This window comes from Panthera onca, chromosome A3 (assembly GCF_046562875.1).
Source record: "Panthera onca isolate mPanOnc1 chromosome A3, mPanOnc1 haplotype 2, whole genome shotgun sequence".
NCBI lineage: Eukaryota > Metazoa > Chordata > Mammalia > Carnivora > Felidae > Panthera > Panthera onca.
The window spans coordinates 19,947,572-19,964,329 of NC_138341.1; the positions used below are offsets into that span (position 1 = coordinate 19,947,572).

Here is a 16,758-nt window from a genome sequence, read left to right on the forward strand (position 1 = left end):
AGTGACACATGAGGGCCTGTGTTTTGCAGGATGGCTTGGTGAAGACCAACATGGAGAAGCTGACCTTCTACGCCCTTTCAGCTCCAGAAAAACTGGATCGAATTGGCGCCTACCTCTCCGAGAGGCTCATCCGCGATGTGGGTCGTCATCGATATGGGTAAGAAGTGTGAGAAAGTGAGACAGATACTTTCAGAAGTGGTATTACGTTTTTAAGGCAAAACACAGGGTCCTTTTATGAAAATGACGGTAGACTGGGTTATTGAACAGACTGAGAAAAAGGGGCCTGGGACTGAGGGATGGGCTGCATGGGTTCTTCCAATGGCAGGGTAAAATCTGATGCTGTTGCCAAGATGCGGGAAGAAGGAGATGTAGACTTCCTAGGAGCACCTCTTTTAACATCCATGTACCCCTTGGGTCTCCATCTAGAAGCCCTCATGTGCAGTCTGGGACCTTGAAAAGTTAGTCTAGTCCAGAAAGTGCCATTATTCTCATTCAACCGATCAACCTACTGTCTTAAAAACCATCTATGGATGAGCCCTGTTGTATGGAAACCAATTTGACAATAAATTTCATATTAAAAAAAATAAGCATTTGTAAAAAAAGAAAGAAAGAAAGAAAGAAAGAAAGAAAGAAAGAAAGAAAGACCATTTACATTCTAGTGAAAAGGCAAGGTTAGGGGTAACTTGTCCATTAAAAATACACTTAAATGAAATATTTATCAATCTTCTGAGAGGGAAGACTTGCTATGTTTAAAAGAGAGAAGAAATCTTAAATGCAAATGATCAATGGATTTAACTGTTTAAAAATTTAAATATTTTGATGTCAGCAAAGAAACCATCGAAATTTAAAAGACAAACAACAAAAAGATGTGTTTTGAAAGAGGTGGGGAAGCTGAGAGGCTCAAAAATGTGAAGCAAGGGCCCCCAAAAACCAACCCACAGAAGAGGAAATAGGAATAATAATATTCAATAAATTTATAATCAAAGATGTGCCTTGAAATACTAAGATACCATTTTCACTTATAAACTGACAAAAAAGTATTTCCAGTATTAACCAAGGAATGGCGACATGAGACGCACTTTCATACTTTTCTAGAATGAGTGTGAATTGATTGAAACTCTTTAGAAGGTAGTTTTGAAATATAGGTCAAATCTTCAAGAACATTTATGCCCTTTGATCCAGTAAATTCGTTTTCTATTCATCTATCCCAAGAAATCAATCTTAAGTTATAAACTAGCTTTACACAGAGAGAGATTCATTATGGTGTTTTTTACAAGAAAGAAATAGTGGAAATTAATGTCCAATAAGAGGAAAATAGTTTAGTAAATGATGATGTTTATCATTTGGTGAAATATTATCTATCCAACAAAAATGATGTTTATAAACATGTTTTCCATATAGTAATGAAAATGCCATAAGTACATGAAAAATAGAATACATAATTATGTATACAGTGCTTTATAATCAATTTAAAAAATAAACAACAACAAATCTCAATGCCTAGAAAATATAGTAAAAACAAATATGCCATAAAAGTGAAGAGTGTTCATTTTTTGAGCAGTGTGGCTGGGTGTGTGTGTGTGTGTGTGTGTGTGCACGCGCACTTTGTTTTGTTTTCTATCTACCCTTTTTGTGTGTTTCCTAAATGTTCTCTGTTGAGCATGTGTTACTTTCCAATGAAAAAAGTGAACAGTAGGACCTGCCCTTCCCACACCACAGTTTAGAGCAAAGCTGAATGTAAGAGAACCCAAAGATGTCCTTGGTGATGGGGCGAGGGATGGGGTAGATCCACGGGGCACCTGGGTGGCTCAGTTGGTTAAGCATCCAACTTTGGCTCAGATCATGATCTCGAGGTTCATGAGTTCGAGCCCCACACCGGGCTCTGTGCTGACAACTCAGAGCCTGGAGCCTACTTCGGATTCTGTGTCTCCCTCTCTCTCTGCCCCTCCCCCACTTGCTCGCGCGCTCTCTCTCTCTCTCTCTCTCTGGCATAAATAAGCATAAAAAAAAAAAAAAAAGGATGGGGTAGATCCAGAGCAGTTGTTCCTAAGTTCCAGTGCTTCTATTCTCCACAAAGTCCATCCTGTACTTTCCTCTGCTTCTACCTTTCTTCTGTTGCAGACTCCAGATTACGGACGGCAGCATTAGAAATTGTCTCCCTGCCCTGTCTTTCCTGTTCTGGTCCTTCCAGTCGAGAACTGCTAGCTCTGATCTCCAAAACACAGACCTGAAGCTATCCTTTCCTGGCTCCTTTAGAATAAAATCCAAGCTCCTCAGCTTGACCTCTGGAGGCTTCTAAACCTGCCCCTAACTCGCCACTCACCAGCCATGCTCACCACACCTGCCCTGCCTGCTCTAGACCCACTCCACGTGGACTGGCTGACACTCCTCCCTGGGTCTCTGGGCCTCACACCTCTGGGTGCAGCGCTGTCTCCCCTCGACCCCCGTCATGGGCCCCCACCGCTACCCATCAGCCCTACCACCTGCCAAGGCCCCTTCTTCCTGGTGAAGCAGAGCAAGAGCTGGAGTAAAAAGGTTTACATTGTGCTTATAGGGTGTAGACGTCCCACCTCTGCAGGACCCACCAACAAATCTGAAAGCAAGCTATCCCGAGGATAAAAGCAAGACCAAAAACAGTACATCCCTATCATCATTTTATAAAATAAAAGTAGGCTACATGCTCAATAAAAAGGGCACAAATACACTGTACATGCTGATTATATAAATCGCCTTGACATATTATAAAGCATATTCAGGCAAGTAAAAATGACTTTATCCTAGACTGAATCTAAAACTAATATGCTAGCAATAACATTAAGCATTTAATACTAATTTTATCTGCCCTCTCTGCAGTGACGGTTCTCTTGGTAAAAATGTGCTGTAGCCCGCACAGCCACTTAGAATCATTCCACTGCCCTCAGAACTACAATTCAAAATTGGTATCGTTCTGTTAAAAATAGGCATTGCAGCATCTAAGTAAAGCCTTGAACGCCTCGTTGGAAGCTTTAATCATAAACATTTGGAGAAGAATCTGTTAGATCTGATCTCCTATTCTCTCTCCTTGCCCGCCCCGTCTTTCCCTACCCAGTGCCGCACTCATCATTATTCCCTTCCTTGTCATTAGTATCTTCCTGATGGCAGCTTTGGAAGGACAAAATATTCACATGCAGACAGTCTGAGGGGTTGTGTCTCCCTGTCATCATGCACGTGTCTGTGTTTGCTGTTTGATTTTACGGACGTGAACCTTGGGTGTTCGACCCAAGTCACAGAACCATCATCTACCCCACGGCCTCCCCGCTTTATCACCCCGCTCCAGTTGTGTGTGAACTCTGCCTTAATATGTGCTTAGCATCAGGGGTGATAACGAAATGTGGGCAGAGAGGGAATAAGGTGTGAATTCTAAGGTGCTGCTCACTGACGTGAACGATGATGGGCAGAGATGTCTGCCTTTCCTCTCAGACCACACCTGGTTCCCAGGCTCTGTGTACCTACTCCTTCTTGGTTGAGCACAAGGTGTTCATGCAGAACAAGCTGCCCCTTCTGGAATTCAATAGGAGATACTTCTTGCCTCATTCCCTGTATATTTTCCTCAGGTGTTGTAACTCACCTCCTGCCATGGGCCTTGCCCCGGAGTTCCTGTTATTATAACCCCCAGGTGTCCTCTCTTGGTGTTGGTTGCTGTCCATGAACCCAGTTCTAGCCCAGACTCCTTGGGCTCTGCTTTACTCACCTGCCTTACTCACCTGACAGCTCTGAAGCCCTCCCAGTACATCCAGAACCCTTGCTGCTGTTGTCTGTACCTCGGGCTCCTGCAGCGGGCTAGTCTTCACCAGCACCTTTCTGCCTTGACCCACTCCTAGTACTCAGACCGGTTCAGTTTCCTGGACCTATTACTTCCCTGGATTCCTTCCAGGACACTGAGTCCAGATCACCCAGGCTGACTGGCCCTGGTCCTGTTGAGCAGACATCACCCTGAGAAGGCCATACTTTATTCTCTTGGAGACTATAGGCCCAGCTACAGGAGATTCCTAGGGAGGTTAAGGTAAGGTAGGACCAATGCAGAGAGCCTTGGACTAGGAGGTTCCAAGGTCCCTTTGCCTTCTAATCTTCTAAGATGCTTTGAAAGCTCAAGTTCATCGTTATAATCCTTCCATCCTTAGTATGGGGGCCCAAGATGGGGAACAAAGAATAGTATATTCAAAGAACTAGGCCTTAAACTTCTTGACTTTTCAGTTTCTCTTCTACCATTAATTTCCAGTTTCCATCAAAATCTCCACTCCTGGTTAGTAGCCAATTTTTTTTTTAATTTATATTTTTTAATCCATTCATTCATTCATTTTGCTAGCAAAGGATGGCTTTTCCTTTTTAGGATTTTCTGGGAATTTTTTTTTTTATAGGAAAAGGAAAAGCAGCAATCTAAACTCAGGAATTTGGGAAGTCTTCTAGTTTCTTCTCTTGCCAAACCCCACTCCACCCCTTCCTTTCCCTCATTTGAACTCTGTGAGCTAATGGTGAAGCCTTTCCTACATAGGATGCTGGGATGATTCATAGGAGAATAGAGTTCTACACTGCTTGCCCCCGTTTTCCCACCTGCCATGTTTGGTTGCTCAAATGTGGCCAGGTTTGTCTGCAAGGAAAGCCTGTTTCTTTTGGAAGGGCCCCAGCCAGGCTGCTTCGCTGACCAGGACAGCCAACCTGAAACATGCCAGGACTTCTGCAAGGCATGGCAGCTTTCCTGGACTGTGACTACGATGGCCTCTAAAGAGCCAGGAATGGCCAGCACCGCCCCCCACCCCCTCGCCCAGCAGGACATGGTGGTTCTGATTCACCCGAAGGAGCTCAAAGACCCAATGCTGGCTTTGTCTTTGAAAGACATCCTGTAAATACGAGCATGGCCTGATCCATTTGTAAACGTGCCCAGAGATAACTATGTAATAGCATTTAATGATATTAAGTAATAATTTAATAAGAGTGGACTCAATTCACCTAACATTTTAAAAAAGTGGACAGGATAATGTCAGAGAGGCTGTTTTTCTTATGATTGCTCAACATAGAAGTTAGCTCAGAGGTACCTAAGAAATGGTATCTGATGTCTTTAAAAAAATTAGGAGACACCATGACTGCTGTTACTTTATATATTTGGATTTGCAAAGCTGGCTCGCGCACCGTGAGGCAGTTTGGACACACAATGTCTGAAACTGAACGACTGCCAGGAGAAGCATTGTGCGCCTTGTGTCCTGTCCTCCTGGCACCTCCAGAATTCACCTTGTCATCATGCTTCCTGTGCTTTCTTTTTATTTAACCAAACTTTGTTTTAAAAAGAAGACAAATGGGGAAAGGAAGGAAAAATAAAATAAAAACAGAGAGTGAGGCAAACCATAAGAGACTCTTTTTTAAATATTTTTTTAATGTTTTTTATTTATTTTTGAGAGAGACAGAGACAGAGTATGAGCAGGCAAGGGGCAGAGAGAGAGGCAGACACAGAATCCGAAGGAGGCTCCTGGCTCTGAGCTGTCAGCACAGAGCCCGACGCAGGGCTCCAACCCACAAACCTCGAGATCGTGACCTGCGCCAAAGACAGACGCCCAACAAACTGAGCCACCCAGGCACCCCTTAATGGGAACATTTTAATCATGTGGCCTGACCTAGCAGCAGAAGGGGCTGGGAGGTGGTCTTGATGAACAGCCACGAGCTCAGTTCAAATTCTAAATTACTAGGGAAAAAGAGGGGAAAGAGATTCCGGGGGAAACTCACAGCATTCTGCCTCAGATACCTAACTCCCTAAAGAAAACTACAAAGATTTGAACTGGAATAATTTTGGACAGATTTGCAGCAGCTTCCTCAATAGAGTTCAGATGATAACCTATTCCAGTAAATGTCTACTCTGTTTTCTTTAGTATGCAAGGGCCTTGCAAGTGGGGCATGCACCCCTTCATGCTGTGTCTTACCTGACCGTAGGCTCCTGTCGCCACTGTGGAACAAATGTTGGGTTTGGGCTCAGACGTGCCCTCCTAATTCTCAGCAGGAATTTGATTTGTGGCACTTTTCTGGGGATTCAAGAGAGGGGTTGAAGAAGACAACCACCAGGATAATCAGGGCTTGTCCTGCGAAGGCTAGTTTGGAGAGGATTGGGTATTTTGAGCATAGAGAAGAGCAAGAAACAGGAGATTGCTGCATTCAGGTGGTTGAAGGGCTTAGCCCTCTTTTTTAACTGCTCCCAAAAGTAGAATTATAAATACAGGATAAAGGTATTAAGGTTTAGCTTGAAATATAAAGAAGTTTTAATTTCGTTGTCAAAAAACAGGATGGACTGACTTACTAGTAAGCCCGTTCACCGTTAGATGGTGAGTATTTCTGGTTTCAGAAGATGTTCACTCAGGTTTTAGACTTTAGAAGAATTAAGTAGTTAGGGCCTTAGAGTTGGCATAGAACATCGTCTTCATTAGGTACAGTATGCATTACCTAAATATGGTAATACCATGAACCATATCGTGTGACAACCCTAGGACTTCTGAGGTCTTTAAACACAATACATGCAGATTTTATATTCCTTAACCTTTGCAGTTGACTGGTCCCCAGGCCCATCTCAGATTCTTCATAAACATTCTTCCGAAAGTTCTTCTCTTCCTCCCACTAGAGCTATCCCTCTCCTTCTTTGGAACCCTTGTGAGATGTCCTGCATGATTTTCTTGTAGCGTTTCTTTTTAGAGGAGGTATCTGTGTGTTTATCTTGTCCATCCAACTCCAGGCCCCGTAAGTTGAAGGACTTCCTCCTTACACCCCTGCACTGACTAAGACAGAGCTTTTCTCCCGCGGGTGCTCAACAAACACTTCCTGACCTTGGATCAAATGATTCTCTGATATCATTGGGTTTGGGTTCAGAATTTGCTCTTCTGAGCATCAATCCTTTCTGGTTGTATCTACTCACGAACTGGTACACCTCACCTGTCCTCGTGTTCTTCATCTGTGGAGGGAGGGGCTGGGGGGCCGGTGTCTGGGCTCCCTTCTGGCTCCGTTTCCTTCTGACTCTTGCGCTGGGCTGGAGTGGGCACTGGTTGGAATGGCTGTGCAGATGCTGGCCACCTACGGAAGAGCCTCATTCCCCAGATGCTGCCCAGGTGGCCACTACGCTGCCATCTAGATTGTCCCAGTCACGTGGTGAGGGTGGAATGGGTGTGAGGCCAAGTGACGGTGTTGCTTTCCCCAGGTACGTGTGCATCGCCATGGAGGCACTGGACCAGCTGCTCATGGCCTGCCACTGCCAGAGCATCAACCTCTTCGTGGAGAGTTTCCTTAAGATGGTGGCCAAGCTGCTGGAGTCGGAGAAGCCCAACCTGCAGATCCTCGGCACCAACTCGGTAAGGAGCTGCCCAGGCGCTCTGGAGTGGGGAGTGGGGAGCATGGCGGTGGGGCACGGAGGACGTCTGGGTCAGCATTGTTATCATCCAGTCCCGTTTGGTTTCCGATCCTAAGTACAACTCTCCTCTTATCTTAGTGTCTGTCCCTCTGAATAAAGGGACTTGTCTGAATAAAGGAGCATTTGGGGGTTTTCTTTTATTTAAACAAATACATGAGAAATAAAGTAAATTTTAAAAATAAAATTCACCATAGTAAAGCATATGATTCAATGGTTTTTGATACGTTCACAAGGTTTTGCAACTATCACCATCTACTATATTTATCTTTAGATCTGTGATCTTGAAGCTTTTTTTCTAGTAATAGATTTTTTCCTTAAATAATTTTAAGTGGAGCCCCAGTAGATATAAAAATAGATGGAAAAGGAGTCATTCCTTTGAGGGCAGGGCGTGCCCTATGCTTGGCCCCTGACTCCATAGGGCATACTTTGAAAGCTGTCCAGCTTGTACTTCTTTCAAAGAAGCATAGCACAGAGGCATCAGTAAGTGGAAAGATCATGCAGAAACAGGAAACAGGGCTTCTGGCTTAGTTCTGCCCTTACCTGGCTGGGTAACTTTGACTGGGCTGTCTTTTATGGACCTGTCTTTTCATCCATATCGTGAGCTGATTGAACTTGGTCCGAACACAGTGATGCTGGTCTCCGTACAAGAGGCTGCTATCTTGATAGTTACGGCTTGGGGAGAGAAGGGCTATTAGGTGTGTCAAGAACTCCCTGCTTCATATTTATCTATATATACTTGAATATCCTGGTGGCTTTCTTCAATGTCTTGCCTTCTGCCTTATTCCTCCCCCTTCAGGGCATACTTTCAGCTCCAGGTCTATAGGCAGCTTGGTGTTAAAAGCCCTGATAGGCACCTATTTTACAGACATCACAAAAGAAAAGCTAAAGGTTCGCTCTTAGCATTCCCAGCCTGACATTTCTGAATTTTTATTGCATGGATCACAACTGCCTTCCTGTTCTACCTAAGTTGATTTACCCAGAAGAAGATAGTCTTTAAATTTTAATTTTAAGGAGCAAAAGTGGCAACTATTCCCTTCTCTTTCCTCTCCCTGTGAGCCAGCTGCCTTTGACAAATTTCATATACGGTAGCTGAGGGTGAAGTCTTTTGTCAAGTTGCCCTGGCAACAGCTTCAGATACTGTTTCGTTTGCCCTGTTAAGATAACTCTAGTCTAGGAGAGAACATCGGAATGGAAAATAAACCAGTCATCAGGCATCCAGAGGGCCTCTCCCCATGGGGGACCATAGAAACAGGTGGCTGCCAGGGCTACCTTTCCCCATAGCAAGCCCTGGCCCCGCGGTAGGCGATTGGTTAGTTCCTGCCTTGTAAATTCCCAGATTCCCATCACAGCCCATCAGTGCATCAGCAACAGATGAGAGTCGGCTAATGATTCCTGTATTGCAGACAATGAAGGTTATATAAGGACAAGCAATTATGAGTAAATTAAGTCGAATAACTAGTAGATCCAGAGTCCAACTTTGGAGGCAGCTTTTGCTAGTGCTGTCCCTCATCCACGTGCTCTTGCCAGCTCTCAAAGCCCGGGGACGTCCACAAGGCTCCCTAAGAATCATGTTCTAATGCTCCTCATTGTCTTAGAACTGCCAACATGCTAATACTCGATGTAGTCCTAGAGAGTCTAGCCTAGGAGTTTCAACTGGTTTTCATGGGGGTTCGAGGCCTTGTGGGGGCAAATGAGGACCTGGAAGGAGGACTAGAAAGATCCTATGTGGAGGTTTGCAACCTTTCATTTGGATGAAGGGTTTGGCTGCTAGGAAGTTAACAGAAAGACAAGGAAGGAGGGGGAAAGAGAATATAAGAGGAAAGGAAAAGGAAAAAAAAGACCCACCGAGCTCATTTAAAATCTTCATTTTGCTGGATTTCTCTGCTTGGAAAAAGAAGCCCCAAAAGTCGGATAGCTTGTCTGCTCGCACAGCTGAAGCGCTGGCTTTAGACGGTGATTTATTTAGCCCCGTGCCGTGTTCTGTCCCTAGAGTGCACTCCTGTCCCTAGAGCTCTGCTGTGCCACCAGCCTCCCTGTGGCCAGGCCAACTCCGTGACAGGTGGCCCACTGCCTTGTGGCTGAGAAGTTGAGAGAAACCTTCCCCCTGAGCCAGCTCTGCCTCCCTGTACCTTTTCCCTCAGAACTGGCTTTACTGCCTGAATCCACTCAACAAACCTCTACCTTCTGCAGAGCGTCTCTTCAGAAACCCTAGACACTTCAAGGTCCCAAACCTGGCCAATGACAGAGTCTCCTGCAGAGTTTGGAAACCTACAGATTCTCAGGTTTCAACCAGACTCACTGACCAGCATCTCTGGAGGGAGCACGTGGTCACCTGGGAATCTGCATGTTTTCACCTCCCATGTGATGCTAGCAGTGGATTTGGGGACCACTGACACACTGTAGTCTTCAACCTGTACAGGGTTTCTCTCTCCCTCCCCACCTCCATTCCTTTCTTCATCCCTAATAGATGTTTATCTAGCTTGTAAGAATGACCTTGGGTTGACACTTGTCACAAAATCCAAATTTGCTAATACCGCTCCTGCACATTACATGCAGTAAAGTGTAATTTTTAAAAATCTTCCCTCAATGAGTATAGCTGAGTTTTGGAAGCTGATAAGTGACCAGGAAAGTCTGGAGAAGACAGGGAGCCAGGGCCAGCTAAGCTCGCTTTATTTGTTTGGGGATTTGCATTTGTGCCTCTGCCTCATTGCCCGTGGGGTCTAAATGTGTGTCTCAGGGACAGCACAGTGACCATGTGTCCTGACCTTTAAGATTAGTCACGAATGATGGGCACCTGGGTGGCTCAGTCGGTTAAGGGTCCGACTCTTGGTTTTGGCTCAGGTCATAATCTCATGGTTCTTGAGTTTAAGCCCCAAACTCTGCCCTGACAATGTGGAGCCTGTTTCAGATCCTCTGTCTTCCCCGTCCCCCACCTCTCTCTGCTCCTCCCCCCAAACAAAATAAACATTTTTTTAAAAAAGATCACTCACTAATGATAAACTGAAAATGTTAAATCTGAAAATGCCAAGTTCCCCTACATAACCAATCTACTCTATTAGCCTAATGTATACAAATAGTAAACTCTTATGACGATTCATGGATTACAGTTTGCACTTTTATCCCTGCCTCACAACATATAGAAAAAATAACTCAATATAGACCAAAGACCTAAATGTAAGAGCTGAAACTATAGAACTCTTAAAAGAAACTAGAGGATTATGTGTTCATGATCTTGGATTTGGCAATGGATTCTTAGGTGCAACATGAAAAGTAGAAACAACAAAAGAAAAAATAGACAAATGGACTTCATCAAATTTAAACCTTTTGTGCATTCAAGGACATTACCAAGGAAGTGAAAAGACAACCACAAAACTGGAGACAATATCTACAACTCATGTATCTGATAAGTGTCCGGCAACCAGAATGTATGAAAAATAGCTACAACTCAACAACAAAAAGACAACCCAATTAAAAAATGGTTAAAGGACTCAAATAAGCATTTCTCCAAAGATACACAAATGGCCAAGAAGCACATTAAAAGATGGTCAACATCACTAATCATTAGGGAAATACAAGTCAAAACCACAAGGAGATTCCACCCCACACTCACTAGGATGGCTATTAAAAAAAAACAACAACCTATAAATGACAAGTGTTGGCAAGAATGCATAGAAATTGAAACCCTCATATGTTGCTAGTGGAAACGTGAAATGGCGTCAGCCCTGTGGAAAACAGTTTAGTGGTTCTCCAGAAAGTTAAACATATAGAATTACCATATGACTGAGCAATTCTTCCTAGGTATATACCCCAAAGAGCTGAAAACAGATACTCAAACAAATACTTGCGCACAAATGTTCACAGAAGCACGATTCACGATAGCCAAAAGATGGAAACGACCCAAAAGATCACATAGTGTGTAATTTCTATGAGCTGTCCAGTCTAGGTAAGTGCATAGATACAGAAACCAGAATAGTGGTTGCCCAGGGCTGGGGAAGAGGGGTAGGAGAATGATTGCTTAGTGGGTACAGGGTTTCCTTTGGGGATGACGAGATGCTTTAGTTGCACAATATGAATGTATTCAATGCCACTGAATTGTGCACCGTAAGAGGGTTCACTTTATGTTTTGTAAATTTTACCTGAATTCTTTTTCTTTAAAAAAATTTTTTTAATGTTTATTTATTTTTGAGACAGAGAGAGAGACAGAGTGCGAGCAGGGGAGGGGCAGAGAGAGGGAGACACAGAATCTGAAGCAGGCTCCAGGCTCCAGGCTCTGAGCTGTCACAGAGCCCGACACGGGGCTCAGACCCACAAACCATGAGATCATGACCTGAGCTGAAGTTGGTCGCTTACCTGACTGAGCCACCCAGGAGCCCTGAGTGTCTGACTCTTGATTTCAGCTCAGGTCACAACCTGACAGTTCATGAGACTGAACTGCACGTCAGGCTCTGTGCTGACAGTATGGAACCTGCTTGGGATTCTCTCTCTCTCTCTCCCTCTCTCTTGCCCCATCCCAGCTCATGCGAGTGTGTACCCACATGCACTGTCTCCAAAAAATAAATAAACATAAAACAAAATATTTAAAGTACATTTTTGTCTTTGCTATGAGAAATCTGGGGAAACCAGGCAAGCAACCCATTCCCCACCCATCTCTCAGCTGATGTTTTATCTCAGGTAGCATTTCTCCCTGTTGACCACTCTTCCTTCAGCCCCCCTTGACATCCTGGTCCCATCACCCCAGCTCTTCCCACCTGGTTCATCCTTCTTAGTTTCTGTGGTTGGCTGAGTAATGGTTCCCCAAGGATTTCCATGCTCTAGACCCGTGAACATTACCTGAAATGGCAAAAGGGACTTTGCAGATAGAAATCAGGCTGAGGATCTTGAGATCGGGAGAGTCTCCGGGATTATCCAGGTGGATCTGAGGTAATCACAGGGATGCTTATGGGAGGCAGGAGGGTCAGAGTCAGACAGAAGGTGCAATTTTGATGGAAGCAGAGGGACAGAGGGAAAGATTTGAAATGCTACTCCACTGGCTTTGAAGATGGAGGAAGGCGGCCATGAGCCAAAGGATGTAGGTGGCTTCTGGAAGCTAAAAAAGGCAAGGAAACGCTCTCGTGGAGCCTCCAGAAAGCACACAGCCTGGCAGACCTGTTTTAGGCTTCTGATCCCCAGAGCCATAGATAATAAATTTGTATTGTTGTAGACCACTAAATTGTGGTAATTTATTACAGCAGCAATCGGAAATGAATATACTTTCCGGCAATGATTCTCTTCCTCCACACGCCCCTGAAATGTTTGTGGTCTCCACGGTTGCTGCCCCATCTTCTCAACCCGTGTGCTCCCCCTGGACAATTCATCAACTTTTGCGGTTTTGGCTGTCATCTCTAGACTAGAAACGCTCCCGTATCCAACACCAGTACAGAAACCACTGCTGGAGGTGGGCTCCCCGAAGGCGGATTGAGTCTGAACGGCAAGGCCAGTGTGCAGCTTAGGTCACGGGGGTCAGCACCAGCAAATGCTGGGGATCCCTCTAGAGCAAAGGCAGCTGGTGCTTTCCTGGGTCTGTGTTTGCCCGGCCGGCACGCAGGGGCTGCTCAGGGCCAGAGAGATCACCTTCCCGGGCAGCAGGGACCGGGCTTTCCCAAGAGACCTTAAAACCGAGTCAGTTTTGCAAAGAATCTTGAAAAAGAGAGGGCATAATGTGGGTGGACAAGAGAGGATGTCCTAGGTCTAGGGAATGACGGAGCCTCCTCTGGCCTCAGCAGGACATGATCGATCACATCACAGTGGGGCCGTTTCTCTCTGGCTTTACTGAAAAGTGCTCTGGGAATTTGTTGTCAGCATGAGCAGCTGGCCGTCGGGGCAGGGGGTGTTACAGTCAAACCCGTGTGGTTTACAAGGTCTGCTTCCCAGCGAGGATTTGTCTCGGTGAAGCTAAGAAGCAGTTCCCGTCTCTCCTGGTGGAACAGCCTGCAGGCCTAGACCCCTGAGAGAGGTGGGCTCCTCTCTGTGCCCAGCGTTCCAGACTGCGGTTCTGTTGTTGATGGCAGGAAGCCGCGAGGCTCACAAGCCTCTTCTGCACAAGAGGGAAAGGCTCACTTCTGCTTGGAGACACTCTGTTAGCACAGACGTGAGGCCAACCAGCTCAGCTTCCATTTTCCACATGGGGTGGGGTGGGGGGGAAGAGCTGTTTTTACAATGTCAATATTTGGAGATTACTTTCCCTTTATTAACTCAGGCCCTTAGTAACTCTCAGTATTTGCATAATTGTGGCTCCCCCCCTGCCTGTGCGGAGGGTCGTGATCTGCTCGGGCAAGCGCGCCCTTTGTTGTGTATAAAGAGCTGAAACTTTGATCTTGAAAGGGTGGCCCTAGCCGTGCCTGGAGCCTTTGAAGTGTCACGTGCTCAGAATCTTCCGTTTGTTGCTATGGAGACCTTCCTCATCATTACTATATCTTAGAAAAATAAAACCAAAAGCAAACCCAGCTTTATTATTTCACAATCTTATTCATTAGGCAAGCAGCATTCTAACAAAAGCCACTTGTAAGGTATGAATTAGCAATACTGGGAATGAAGCAGACAGGAAGTCCCTTCTGTCTCATGCTTTATAAAAAAGAGCCACGGCCTCACAGGTAAATGGGCCCAGTGGGAATCCAGGGAGTGTTCAGAGCAAGCCAAAAGTGAGCTGAGGGGAAAACGAGGCTGCACTGTCAACTGGGGCAACTCAGATGGGGCAACTGAGGCACAGGAAGCTTAATTAACTTGCCCCAGATAAGCTTCATAAGTAGAGGAGGTGAGATTCAGAAATGCAGCCTGGGGGTGCTTGGGTGGCTCTCTCGGTTAAATGTCCAACTCTTGATTTTGGCTCAGATCATGATCTCACAGTTCATGAGTTTGAGTCCCGCAGCAGGCTCTGCGCTGACAGCATGGAGCCTACTTGGGATTTTCTCTCTCTCTCCCTCTCAAAATAAAGAAATAAAAGTTTAAAAACTAAAAAAAAAAAAAAAAGAAAAGAAAAGAAAAGAAATGCAGACTGTCTCCAGACCCCTTCTTATCACCATAACGCTGTGCTATCTCTCATTAGAGGGGCGAAGGCCTTACTCACTCTAAAGCCCTAACGTTCCAAACGCACGTCTGCTGGGCCTTGGCATTGCCCAGGCGGACTTCCACAGTGGGTGTGGTGCCTTGACCAGGGACCCCACAAAATACCCCGATTTGACCTTCTGAACCACGGTTACAGAAGGTTCCTGTCAGCCCCTGGAAGACTCAGGAGCAGCTTAGGGTGGGCAATCCCCAAGGGACAGCATAGGCCAACCTTCCCTGACCGGGCAGCCATACTTTCAGACTTGAGAGAGGGAAGCTCCTATCAAGCCATCACACCAAGTGTTCCTAGGGATGTTCAGAAATCTTGGTACCAAAAAGTTACCTATTTTACATTTATAATGCAATAAGCAGGGCACACACCCTCTGCGTGGGAGGTTCAGGATGGGCATTAAGTGCATTCTCATCATCAGACCTCTTAGCAGGGCGAGAGTCCTGGCACACATGGGAATGGAATGGTTGACAGCCTAAGTCTCAAAGCTGTAGCCCCCAGGCCATTCTGGGCCCCAGAGACGGAGCCAAGGGGAGCCAAGGCTGGGTCACCTATCCAACCCTTGGTTTCACCCCAATGACTCCAGTTCGAAGGAGATGGTCTTCGAAGGAGACGGCCATCTATCCAGCCTTGCCTGACCTCCATTACCAAGGACATGCTTCTCTACATTTCCCAGCATCCTGCATAAGCGGGCTCCCTCCCAGCCTGACTGGGAACATTTCCAGATCTACGGGTCCAGCTTGCCAGTAAAGGGACAAAGGACACAGGGTTCATAAATCCCCTGCCCCAGAATTTCCAGGGGGAGAAGTCGGCTGAGGAATGGCTCTTCAGAATGCAGATACCCGGGCCCTCCTCCCTAGGTAGTCTTGTTTACCAGGCTTGGGGTGGCTTAGAAGTCTGCATTTTCTACAAGCTTCCCAGGTCATGCCAATGCACATCAAAATTTAAAAACCACAGGTGGGGATGCCTGGGTGGCTCAGTCAGTTGACTGTCCGACATCGGCTCAGGTCATGATCTCATGGTCCTGAGTTCAAGCCCCACCTTAGGCTCACTGCTGTCAGCACAGAGCCCACTTCAGATCCTCTGTCCTCCTCTCTCTGCCCCTCCCCCATTTGCACACTCTCAAAAATAAATAAACATTAAAAAATAAAATAAATAAGGGTGCCTGGGTGGCTCAGTCGGTTGAGCGTCCGACTTCGGCTCAGGTCATGATCTCACGGTTTGTGGGTTTGAGCCCCGCATCAGGCTCTGTGCTGACCGCTTGCTCAGAGCCTGGAGCCTGCTTCAGATTCTGTGTCTCCTTCTTTCTCTGCCCCTCCCCTGCTCATGCTTTGTCTCACTCTGTTTCTCAAAAATGAATAAATGTAAAAAAAATTTTTTTTTTAAATAAAATAAATAAAAGCCACCGGTAGAGGGTGAAGAACATCAAAGTATCAGAATTCCCAAGTATGGAGCTTGGTGGCCCAGCTCCACCTGTCACAAGCTGGTTGACCTGAAATAATTCCCTTGCTCCCTTAGAGCTTCAGTTTCCTCATCTTCACAATGGGAGCAATATAATCCTGCAAAACTCACTGGTTTGCCAAAAGTTACATTAGATGATGCATGTTTTGATAGACTGAAAAATGCCCACTGAAGGATGTCCACGTGCCCGTCCCTGGGACCTGTGAACATCACAGGTTTATAAGGAAACAGGTTCTCTCAGATGTGATTAAGCTAAGGATAGTGAAATGGGGAGATTATCCTAGATTAGCCCAATAGGCTCTAAATGCAGGCACGAGGGTCTTATAAGAGAGAGGCAGAGGGAGATTTGACCCAGAGGAGAAAATAATATGAAGATGAAGGCAGAGATCAGAGTGACGCAGCCCCAGAAAACTAATACGATGCGTAAGTGGCGGGTGCCATGGCAATATTTAATGTGGTTAACTAACTAAAATTGAAATTAAAAAAAGAAAAAGAAAAAAAAAGATAGAGAATAAACTGAGAGCTGACGGAGGGGGTGGAGTGGGGGGTGTGCTAGATGGGTGATGGGCATTGAGGAGGGCACTTGTGATGAGCCCTGGGGGTTTTGTGCAAGTGATGCATCACTGAATTCTACTCTTGAGACCAATATTGCACTGTATCTTAACTAACTAGAATTTAAATACAAGTGTGGGGCGGGGTGGGGGGGGAAGGAAGCATTTAATGTTGTCATGACTTAGATCAGAGGTGTTAGCTGCTTCTTTTGCATACCGTTGCCATCCACACCCCACGG

At 45.7% G+C, this 16,758-nt stretch overlaps 1 protein-coding gene across 4 annotated transcripts in view; it reads left to right on the forward strand.

Moving 5' to 3' along the window:
• The window catches only part of EFR3B (EFR3 homolog B), an 82,570-nt gene that overhangs the window by 36,847 nt on the left and 28,965 nt on the right, over positions 1-16,758 (forward strand). For all 4 annotated transcript variants that reach the window (XM_060650095.3, XM_060650103.3, XM_060650112.3 and 1 more), the window contains 2 exons: positions 30-157; positions 7,208-7,358. In XM_060650095.3, coding sequence (XP_060506078.1) covers positions 30-157; positions 7,208-7,358 — 279 coding nt within the window. The remainder of the gene's footprint in view (positions 1-29; positions 158-7,207; positions 7,359-16,758) is intronic.